At 42.7% G+C, this 11,871-nt stretch overlaps 1 protein-coding gene across 1 annotated transcript in view; it reads right to left on the bottom strand.

Moving 5' to 3' along the window:
- frem1a (Fras1 related extracellular matrix 1a) overlaps window positions 1-11,871 on the bottom strand; it is a 313,938-nt gene that overhangs the window by 272,605 nt on the left and 29,462 nt on the right. The window contains exon 4 of the mRNA XM_043714338.1: window positions 11,307-11,482. Within this exon, the coding sequence (XP_043570273.1) occupies window positions 11,307-11,482 (176 nt within the window). The remainder of the gene's footprint in view (window positions 1-11,306; window positions 11,483-11,871) is intronic.

Genomic DNA, 11,871 nt, shown 5'->3' with positions numbered 1-11,871 from the left:
CTCTTAAGTATACTCCTACTGCCTTTATACTCTTCTAAGGATTCACTCGATCTATCCTATCTATACCTTACATTTGCTTCATTCTTTTTCTTAACCAAACCCTCAATTTCTTTAGTCATCCAGCATTCCCTATACCTACCAGCCTTTCCTTTCACCCTAACAGGAATATACTTTCTCTGGAGTCTTGTTATCTCATTTCTGAATGCTTCCCATTTTCCAGCCATCCCTTTACCTAAGAACATTTGCCCCCAATCAGCTTTTGAAAATTCTTACCTAATACCATCAAAATTGGCCTTTCTCCAATTTAGAACTTCAGCTTTTAGATCTGTTCTATCCTTTTCCATCATTATTTTACATCTAATAGAATTATGGTCGCTGGTCCCAAAGTGCTCCCCCACTGACACCTCAGTCACCAGCCCTGCCTTACTCCCTTTACCTAAGAACATTTGCCCCCAATCAGCTTTTGAAAATTCTTACCTAATACCATCAAAATTGGCCTTTCTCCAATTTAGAACTTCAGCTTTTAGATCTGTTCTATCCTTTTCCATCATTATTTTACATCTAATAGAATTATGGTCGCTGGTCCCAAAGTGCTCCCCCACTGACACCTCAGTCACCAGCCCTGCCTTACTTCCCAAGAGTGGTGCAAAACTTGACATTTCTCTAGTAGGTACATCCACATAGTGAATCAGAAAATTGGCTTGTACATACTTAACAACTTCCTCTCCATCTAAACCCTTAACACTATGGCAGTCCCAGTCTATGTTTGGAAAGTTAAAATCCCCTACCATAACCACCCTATTTTTCTTACAGATAGCTGAGATCTCCTTACAAGTTTGTTTCTCAATTTCACTCTGACTATTAGGGAGTCTATAATACAATCCTAATGAGGTGATCATCCCTTTCACATTTCTCAGTTCCACCCAAATAACTTCCTTGGATGTATTTCTGGGAATATCCTCCCTCAGTACAGCTGTAATGCTATTCCATGTCAAATATGTCACTCCCCCTCCTCTCTTGCCTCCTTTCTATCCTTCCTGTAGCATTTGTATCCTTGAACATTAAGCTGCCAGTCCTGCCCATCCCTGAGCCATGTTTCAGTAATTGCTATGATATCCCAGTCCCATGTTTCTAACCATGCCCTGAGTTCATCTGCCTTCCCTGTTAGGCCCCTTGCATTGAAATAAATGCAGTTTAACATATTTGTCTTACCTTGTCCCTGCCTGCCATGACTGTTTGACTGACTTCGGTTCTCAACTGTACCAGTCTCAGATTGATCTCTTTCCTCACCATCTCCGTGGGACCCACCTCCCCATATTATTAGTCTAAATCCTCCCGAGCAGCTCTAGCAAATCTCTCTGCCAGTATATTAGTCCCCTTCCAATTTAGGTGCAATCCGTCCTTCTTGTACAGGTCATATCTACCACAAAAGAGATTCCAATGATCCAAAAATGTGAATCCTTGCACCATACATCAGCTCCTCAGCCATGCATTCATCTACTCTATCCTCCTATTTTTGCCCTCCCTAGTTCGTAGCACCAGGAGTAATCCAGATATTACTACTCTCAAGGACCTTTTTAAATTCCTGCCTAACTCTCTGTAATCTCACTTCAGAATCTCAACCTTTTCCCTTCCTATGTCATTGGTTCCGTTGTGGACAATGACCTCTTGTTGGCCTCTCTCCCCTGTGAGAACATTCTGCACCCTCTCTGAGACATACTTGATCCTGGCACCAGGGAAGCCACACACCATTCTGCTTTTTCACTGCTGGCCACAGAAACGTCTGTCTGTACCTCGAACTAGAGAATCTCTGAACACAATTGATCTCTTGGTACCCGACATACCCCTCGTTGCATTGGAGCCAGAAACTTGGCTGTTCGTGCTACGTTCCCCTGAGAATCCATCACCCCCTACCTTTTCGAAAACAGCACATATGTTTGAAATGGGTATATCCACAAAAGACTCCTGCACTAGTTGCCTCTCTTACCTCAGTCGCATAGATGAGTTAACCCATCTATGTGACTGTATCTAAGACTTGCCCCCCTTCCTATAACTGCCATCCATCACATACTGTTGCTGTTGCAAATTCCTCATTGCTTCTAACTGTCTCTCCATTTGATCTGATAAGATTCGCAGACAGCAGCATTTATGGCAGATATAATCCGCAGTAACCCTTAAACTCTCTTTAAACTCCCACATCTGGCAAGAAGTACATCTCACTCTATTAAAGGCCATTTTTGCTCCTTCACAATCTACAGACCCAGAAAATAACACCGTCTTATTCCTCTACAAACACTGCCTCATGTTAAATTAATAGTTATGGCTTATATTTTAAGGTTTATCAAGAGACATATCTCAAAAAACATATAATCAAGAAAGAATCCACTACACTCACTACTGCAGCCTTTCTCTTGGCCAGACTTAAAACAATGATTAACTTATCTGATTCTGTGCTGTGAACTTCGCCCAACGGTTCCTCCAAGATCAGTTGTGAATTTCACTGTTTGATAATTTTCCCAGATGTACTCCAATGTCCAGCGATACATGAATTCAAGCATCAAAGGCAGTAACTGTGCAGGTTCGTTCGTTCTCTCTCTCTCTCTCTCTCTCTTGCAATGACCTCACCATGTGCTTCCTTTGTCTGTTCATCTCCCTTTTAAAACTGCTGTCGTTTTGACTTTTTTTCCCAAAGTTCCAAAACAATGCAACAACATATAAAACAGTAATTGCTGCTCCTGCAATTCAAGGAAATCACCTCCTGAAATACCTCAAAAAAGGAACAGCTGTTACAGCCAGAAATTTTTCCTGTCCTCCATCTTGGATTACCCAGAATCCAGAGCAGATTAACACAAAAGAACAATGGCCTGAAGTGGCCACTTTAATGCGAGGAAAATAGTGGATAAGACAGATGAATTTAGGGCTTGAATTGGTGCCTGGCAGTATGATGTTATTGCAATCACAGAGACTTGGTTGAAGGAAGGACATGATTGGCAACTAAATGTTCCAGGATATAGACACTTCAGACAGGACAGTGAGGAAAGTAAAAGCGGGGGAGGAGTTGCATTGCTGGTCAGGGATGATATCATGGCTATACTGAAGGAGGACACTATAGAGGTCTTGAGTAGTGAGGTATTATAGGTGGAGCTGAGAAATAAGAAGGGTGCAGTTATATTGTTGGGGCTGTATTACAGGCCTCCCAACAGTGAGCGTGAGGTAGAAGAACAAATAGGTAAACAGAATATGGAAAGATGTAGAGGCAACATGGTGATGGTGATGGGAGATTTTAATTTTCCCAACATGACTGGGATCCACTTAGTGTCAGAGGTCTGGATGGGGCAGAATTTGTAAGAAGTGTCCAGGAGAGTTTTCTCGAGCATTATGTCAATAGTCCGACGAGGGAAGAGGCCAGTTTGGACCTGGTGTTGGGGAATGAGCCAGGCCAGGTGGTGGAAGTTGCAGTGGGGGATTTCTTTGGCAACAGTGACCACAATTCTGTAAGTTTTAGAATACTCATAGACAAAGATGAGAGTGGTCCTAAGGGATGAGTTCTAAACTGGGCCAAGGCCAATTATATCAAAATTAAGCAGGAGTTGGGAAATGAGGATGGACACAACAATTTGAAGGAAAGTCCACATTTGATATGTGGAGGCTTTCGAAGATAAGTTAAAGATAGTGCAGGATAAGCATGTCCCATTGAAAGCAAAGATTAGGAAAGGCAAGATTTGTGAACCATGGATGACAGGAGAAATCGTATGACCAGCCAAGTGGAAAAGATAAGCGGACATCAGGTCCAGTTAGCTAAGAACAGAACAGGGCTTGGAGGAATATCGGAAAAGTAAGAGCAGTCTTAAATGAGGAATCAAGCGGGCTAAAAGGTGTCATGAAATAGCTTTAGTGAGCAGAATTAAGGAGAATCCTAAAGCCTTATATTCTTATACAAGAAGCAAGCAGGTAACTAGCGAAAGGTCCACTAAAGGATAAGGAAGGAAGACTGTGTCATACCTGAGAAAATGGGTGAGGTTTTGAATGATTATTTTGCATCAGTATTCACTGAGGAGAGGGACATAATGAATGTTAAGATTAGAGACAGAAGTTTGATTACTCTGACATAAGTAGGGAAGATGTGTTGGGTAGGCCAGAGGTATTTAAGTTGGTCAAATCCTCAGGACCGGATGGGATCAATCCCAGGTTGCTGAGGGAGGCAAGAGAGGAAATAACTGGGGCCCTGACAGCTATCTTTGTGGCATCCTTAAACACAGGTGAGGTACTGGAGAACTGGAGGATTGTTCATGTTGTCTCCCTGTACAAGAAGGGTAGTAGGAATGTTCCAGGTAACTACATATCAGTGAGCCTGACGTCAATAGTGGGAAAAGGTACTGGAGAAGGTACTGAGGGATAAATCTATTTATATTTAGAAAAGAATGGGCTTATCAGTGATAGGCAACATGATTTTGTGCGGGGGCGATCATGTCTTACCAACTTAGAGTTCTTTGAGGAAATGAACAAGTTAATAGATGAAGGAAGGGCTGTAGGTGTCATATACATGGACTTTAGTAAGGTGTTTGAAAAGGTTCCCCATGGTAAACTAATGGAGAAAGTGAAGTCACATGGTGTGCAGGGTGTTCTAGCTAGGTGGATAAAGAACTGATTGAGCAACAGGAGACAGAGTAGTATTGAAGGGAGTTTCTCAAAATGGAGAAAGCTGACCAGTGGTGTTCCACGGGGATCAGTGCTGGAGCTACATTTGTTTGTGCTATACATAAATGATCTGGAAGAGGGCATTGTTGGTCTGATCAGTAAGTTTGCAGATGACACGAAGGTTGGTAGAGTAACAGAAAGCATAGGGGACCGTCAGAGAATACAGGAGAATATAGAAAGACTGGAGATTTGGACGGAGAAGTGGCAGATGGAGTTCAATCCAGGTAAATGGGAAGTCATGCATTTTGGGAAGTCTAATTCTAGAGCAAATTATCCAGTAAATGGAAGAGGCTTGGGAAAAGTTGATGAGCAGAGAGATCTGGGAGTTCAGGTCCATTGTACCCTGAAGGTTGCTGCACAGGTGGGTAGAGTGGTCAAGAAGGCTATGCTTGCCTTCAACAGGCAGGGTATTGAGTGTAAGAGCTGGCAGGTCATGTTAAAATTATACAAGACATTGGTTCGGCAGCATTTAGAATTCTGTGTATAGTTCTGCTCACCACATTCCCAAAAGGATGTGGACGCTTTGGAGAGAGTGCAGAGAAGGTTTACAAGGATGTTGCCTGGTATGGAAGGTGCTAGCTATGAAGAGAGGTTGAGTAGGTTAGGATTGTTTTCATTAGAAAAAAGGAGATTGAGGGGGGACCTGATTGAGGTCTACAAAATCATGAAAGGTATATGATTTGGAGATTCCAGTGTTGGACTGGGGTGTACAAAGTTAAAAATCACACAACACCAGGTTATAGTCCAACAGATTTAATTGGAAGCACTAGCTTTCGGAGCGCTGCTCCTTTATCAGGTGGTTGTGGAGTACACAATGTAAGACACAGAATTTATAGCAAAGGTTTACAGTGTGATGTAACTGAAATTATATATTGAAAAATACCTTGATTGTTTGTTAAGTCTCTCATCTGTTAGAATGACCATGTTAGTTTCACGTTTTTCATATGTAAATCACAAAACTTTTTTAAAAAGTTATATTTCAGGTTAACTGGAACAGTTATTCTAACAGATGAGATACTTATCCATGGCCAAACCAGATATATCCAAGGTTACTACAGGAAGTGAGGAATGAGATTGCTGCCCCTCTGGCGATAGTTTTGCATCCTCACTCTCCAAGGGAGTATTACCGAATGATTGGAGGGAGACGCATGTTGTTCCTCTGTTCAAGAAAGGGAATAGGGAATTCCCTGGGAATTACAGGCCAGTCAGTCTTAAGTTTGTGGTAAGCAAGGTAGTAGAAAGGATTCTGAGAGGTAGGATTTATGACTATTTGCAAAAACATAGTTTGATTAAAGCTAGTCAGCATGGCTTTGTGAGAGGCAAGTTATGCCTCACAAGCCTTATTGAGTTCTTTGAGGATGTGACAAGACAAGTTTACAAAGGTTGAACAGTGGATGTGGTATGTATGGATTTCAGTAAGGCATTTGATAAGGCTCCTCATGGTAGGTGGCTTCAGAAAGTTAGAAGGTATGGGATACAGGGAAATTTGGCTCTCTGGATACAGAATTGGCTAGCCGATAGAAGACAACGTGTGGTAGTGAATGGAAAATATTCCACCTAGAGGTCAGTGGTATCCTGCAAGGATCTGTTCTTGGGCATCTGCTCTTTGTAGTTTTTATAAATGACTTGGATGAAGAAGTAGAAGTGTGGGTTAGTAAGTTTGCCAATGACATGAAGGTCAGTGATGTTGTAGATAGTGGTGAGGGTTGTTGCAAGCTACAACAAGACATTGGCAGGATACAGAGCTGGGCTGAAAAGTGGCAGATGGAGTTCAACCTGGATAAATGTGAAGTGATTCATTATGGAAGATCAACTTGAATGTTGATTACAGGGTTAAAGACAGGATACTTGGTGGTGTGGAAGAACAGTGAGATCTTGGGGTCCACGCACATAGACTTTCAAAGTCACCATCCAAGTTAATGAGGTTGTTAAGAAGGTGTAAGGTGTTTTGACTTTCAGTAATGGGGGATTGAGTTGTCCCAGTTGAAATAGTGTTTTTTTTCATCCATGTGTAGGGCTACGAGGGAGAGAGGGTCTACACATGGATGAAAAAAAATCACCATTTCAACTGGACAACGCATCTATCCTGGGACAGGCTAAGCAAAGACATGCCAGAGAATTCCTAGAGGCCTGGCACTCCAATCACAACGCCATAAACACATAGATCTAGATACCATCTATCAACCACTCAGAAAGCGAACAGGAAATGACATCACCACAAACCCCAGGAACCCCATCCAGGACAAACATATAAATAGAAAGCAGGAGACAACAGCTTCGCTTCACTTGGAGGTCGCCACTGAGGTTACCTAGCCAGGTAATGAAATGTCTGGATATCAAACCTACAACTCAGCGAGCAAACCTACACCCTGGAAATATTGTGTCCAGTTCTGCTCACCTCATTATAAGAAGATGTAGATGCTTTAGAGAGGGTGTAGAGGAGATTTAACAGGATGCTGCCTGGATTGGAGGGCTTGTCGTATGAAGGGAGGTTGAGTGAGCTAGAACTTTTCACATGGGAGCAAAGGAGGAAGAAAGGTGACGTGATAGAGGTGTACAAGGTAAGAACAGGCATAGATAGATTAGATAGCCACAGACTTTTCCCAAGGGCAGAAATGGTTGTCATGAAGGGTCATAATTTTAAGATGACTGGAGGAAGATTTAGGGGAGATGTCAGAGGTAGGTTCTTTATGCAGAGAGTGGTGGGTAGGTGGAATGCACTGCCAGCAGTGGTAGTAGAGTCAGCGACATTAACGACATTTTAATGACTGCTTGATAAGCACATGGACAGCAGTAAATTGAGGGATGTGTAGGTTATGTTGATCTTAGATTAAGATAAATGCTCAGCACAACATCGTGGGCCAAAGGGCCTGTACTCTGCTGTACTGTTCTACCTTCTATGCATGCATTTAATTTATCTAACATCTCCTTGTTCATCGTTACAACTAACCCTACTTCTGATTGTAAGCAACCTAAATTTGTCTTTAGTCTTTTTCTCTTCAGATACTTATCAAAGCTTTTACAACCTATTTCTGTTTTCTCCACAAGCTTATTCTCTACCACCCTCTTCTCAGTCAATCCTTTTAGCCCTCCTTTGCTGAAACAAATACTGCTCCATATCTTCAGGTCTGCTGCTTTTTTTGGCTAATTTCTATACCCTTCCTTGGATCTAACACTATCTATAATTTCCTTGTTAGCCATGGTTGGGCCATTTTTCCTATTTTATTTTTTGTGCCAGAGAGGAATGAATAACGCTGCATTTTATTCTTTCGTTAAATGTTTGTCTTTGCCGATTTGCTAATGTTCCCTAATATATTATATTGCACCTCATACTATTGTAGCTTGCTTTATTTAGATTCAAGACACTATTCACAGAATCAATTACATTATCCTCTATCTTTGACCAGGACTTTCATTACCAAAGTTTGACTGCTAGCCATTTGCAGTCATGCCAGTGTTAGATTAAACTTTTGGATTATTTTCTGTAACTGCCCATCACATTTTATTAAACTCTGTATCTGATCTACCTCCACCCCTCACTACTATCTCCCTACCCCCCACTCCCACTTCCTACCCCTCACAATCTCCAGCTTTTAGCTCTGACCCATTCAGAAAATATCCTGCTTTTTTACAGATGACCTCACATTTACCTATACCTTTAGTGGGCGGCACGGTGGCACAGTGGTTAGCACTGCTGCCTCACAGCGCCAGAGACCCGGGTTCAATTCCCGCCTCAGGCGACTGACTGTGTGGAGTTTGCACATTCTCCCCATGTCTGTGTGGGTTTCCTCCAGGTGCTCTGGTTTCCTCCCACAGTCCAAAGATGTGCAGCTCAGGTGAATTGGTCATGCTAAATTGCCCGTAGTGTTAGGTAAGGGGTAAATGTAGGGGTATGGGTGGGTTGCGCTTCGGCGGGTCAGTGTGGACTTGTTGGGCCAAAGGGCCTGTTTCCACACTGTAATGTAATCTAACCTAAATCTATTTGGCTTACTTTCTCAACATTCTCTTAAACTGAGATATCCATATTTCATGCTTCCATTTAAAATGCATAATAGATGAATATCTTCCGGTATACATCTGGTCTCCAACTATCCAGAAGCAAGAAAATTTGAACAAAGGTTTTCAGCACTCCAATATTAATCACAGATTCTAGCAATTTCCAAACAACCATCATTCGGCTGTTTTCTACTTTTGCTGGTTATCCTCTCTCACCTGCTTAAGTCATCGGTGTTGTTCACATTCATACTTTTCCAGGACTACACTAAATTTAATCAAATTTGTATCATATTAGATCAGAGTACGAGTGCTGTTAAGCCATTAACTCAATCTGGCTCACTGCTGAACACTGTGATTCAGCAGTTATGCAAACTATTGGATCACATCTTCTGTCTCAGTAGCAAAATGCAACCCACACTGCTGTGGTATATCATTTTCTGTTCTTTTATCCTAATGATGTCATTGCCTTTTTTCACACCGTCTCATGATTAATATTTTACCTGCCTTTCCCATAAACCTCCCGATTTTCATCTCCAGCAACAGTCTCCAGAGGGTCGTTTACTATAAACCCACAGACTCTCACAACTACCTGGACTACACCTCCTCCCACTCAGTATCCTGCAAGAACTCCATCCCATTCACCCAATTCCTCCCCCTCCAATACATCTACTCAGACATGGAGACATTCCACTCCCAAGCATCCAAGATGTCCACCAATTTTGGACAACCTGCTTTCCCCCCTCTGTCATCCAGACAGAGCCCTCCACCACACTGCCTCCATTTCCCATTCCACTGCTCTAAGACCGCACCCCCTCTTAACACAATAAAGACAGGGACCCCTTGTCCTCATCTACTAACCCAACAGACTCTGCATCCAACGTATCATCATTAAACACTTTCGCCAACTCCAACTACACCCCACCAAGAAAACCTTTCCCTCCTCACCCCTCTCTGCCTTCCGCAAGGACATTTCCCTTTGCCAATCCTTGGTCCCACCAGTGGGAGATACAGTGGCTCAGTGGTTAGCACTGCTGCCTTACAGCGCCAGGGACCCAGATTCGATTCCAGCCTTGGGCAACTGTCTGTATGGAGTTTGCATATTCTCCAAGTGTCTGCATGGGTTTCCTTCAGGTGCTCCGGTTTCCTCCCACAGTCCAAAGATGTGCAGGTTTGGTGAATTTGCCATGCTAAATTGTCCACAGTGTTCAGGGATATATCGGTTAGGTGCACTAGCCAGAGGAAATGTAGGGTAATGCGCCTGGGTGGGATACTCTTCGGAGAGAGGCATGAACTTGTTGGGCCGAAGGGCCTGTTTCCACATTGTAGGAATTCTAATTCTCGTTCAACACCCCTGGATCCCCAGGTACCTTCCCCTGCAACTGGAAAAGACACAAAACCTGTCAGCACACAACTCCTCTACCTCCATTCCGGGCCCCAAACAGTCCTTCCAGGTGAGACAGAGGTTCACTTACCTGTCCTCCAACCTAGTTTACTGTATCCCATGCTCCCGATGTGGTCTTCTCTATATCAGGGAGACCAAATATAATCTAAGGGCACATTTCGCTGAGTATCTCAGCCGTGCCCATAGGGGCTGACCTGACCTTTCAGTCACTGCCCATTTTAATTCCCCTTCCCACTACCTTTCTGACATGACTATCTTGGCCTCCTCCATTGCCACAACGAATCAGACCACAAATTGGACACATCTCACCTGTTGAGCCCACAGTCAGGAGGACTCAACATGGAGTTCTCCAATTTCAAATAACTTGCCTTCCCATCATCTGACTCACTTCCCAGCCCCTTCCCTCTCCTTCCCATTCTTCTGATCAACCCTTCCTTCTAGCTACCAACCACATTCATTCCTCCCATTGACCAAACAAATCGTACCCTCCACTACTGTTCACCTATCCCCCCGTCACCATCTAGGACTCCCCACCCCCTTTATCTGCAGCTCCCCCCACACTCACCCTCTGTCCTGAAAAAGGATTACACCCAAAATGTTGACTTCTCCACCTCCTGATGCTCCCTGGCTTACTGTAATCTTCTGCCTCCTGCCTATCTACCTAATGGCAATCATGCATTGTTGCAAACAAATCTGATTCATTGATGCCCTCCTACAAGGAAGGAAATCTTCTGTTTTTACCCAGTCTGGCCTGCTTGTTACACCAGGCCAACAGCAATGTGGTTGACTCTTAACTACCCTTTGAAATGGTCCAAGCAAGCCACTCAATTCAAAGGATTATTAGAGATGGGCTATAAATGTTGGCCCAGCCAGTTATACCCAGATCCCATGAATCTGGGAAACGCAAAGGAAAATGACTTACTTTTTCAATATTTATAACACTTTATTATACATTATGCAGATACTGTGCATTTATACACAAAAAAAGGTTTTAGTTGATACTTTTACAAGAAGGAATGACTCTTCAAACTATTTACTTTTTTCCGGTACAAGTCAGTGAACATTGAAAGCTGCTGAAGCAGACAATACATGTAAAATAATTAACAAAGTAATAACTCAGAACAAATTGCAAATATCTTTCTGCCTGTGAAATGCCACTTCAGGAAGAAAAACCATGATTAGTAAGTTGGCAGAAAATTAAACGATGTACCTTGTGCACATTTTTGCTTCTGCTGTCGACAAGTTCCAAGCTAATGGTGATATAGTCGACATCGGGAGAAGGGGGACGGAGATGTTGGTAGTGAAGACCCAGTACCAGAAACTCTTCACAGTTCACTTCAAGAGCATGAACGTCCTTCAAATTATTCTGGCTTGACTTCTCCTTGCCTGAACACAGCAAAGATAGCACTTTTAAAATGACTGTCCTAATTCTAATGGAAAATACAATAGTCTTACAAATTTCATAACTTGCCTGTTCAACAACTCTGAAAAACTCATCGAGCCTACATCCTTTGTTTGACAATATTGTTGCATAACTATCAGGTATAGCTGCTAAAACACAGTTTTAGAAGATGTGAAGTTAAAGATTCAGTGAAGTTAAAGAGGTGGCTGAGGAAATAGCGGGGGCGTTGGTTGAGATCTTTCAAAAGTCACTGGAGTCAGGGAAAGTCCCGGATGATTGGAAGATCGCTGTTGTAACCCCATTGTTCAAGAAAGGATCAAGACAAAAGATGGAAAATTATAGGCCAATTAGCCTAACCTCGGTTGTTGGTAAA

Source organism: Chiloscyllium plagiosum, chromosome 2 (genome assembly GCF_004010195.1).
Source record: "Chiloscyllium plagiosum isolate BGI_BamShark_2017 chromosome 2, ASM401019v2, whole genome shotgun sequence".
NCBI classification, from domain to species: Eukaryota; Metazoa; Chordata; class Chondrichthyes; order Orectolobiformes; family Hemiscylliidae; genus Chiloscyllium; species Chiloscyllium plagiosum.
This window is presented reverse-complemented; position numbering and strand designations above follow the sequence as displayed.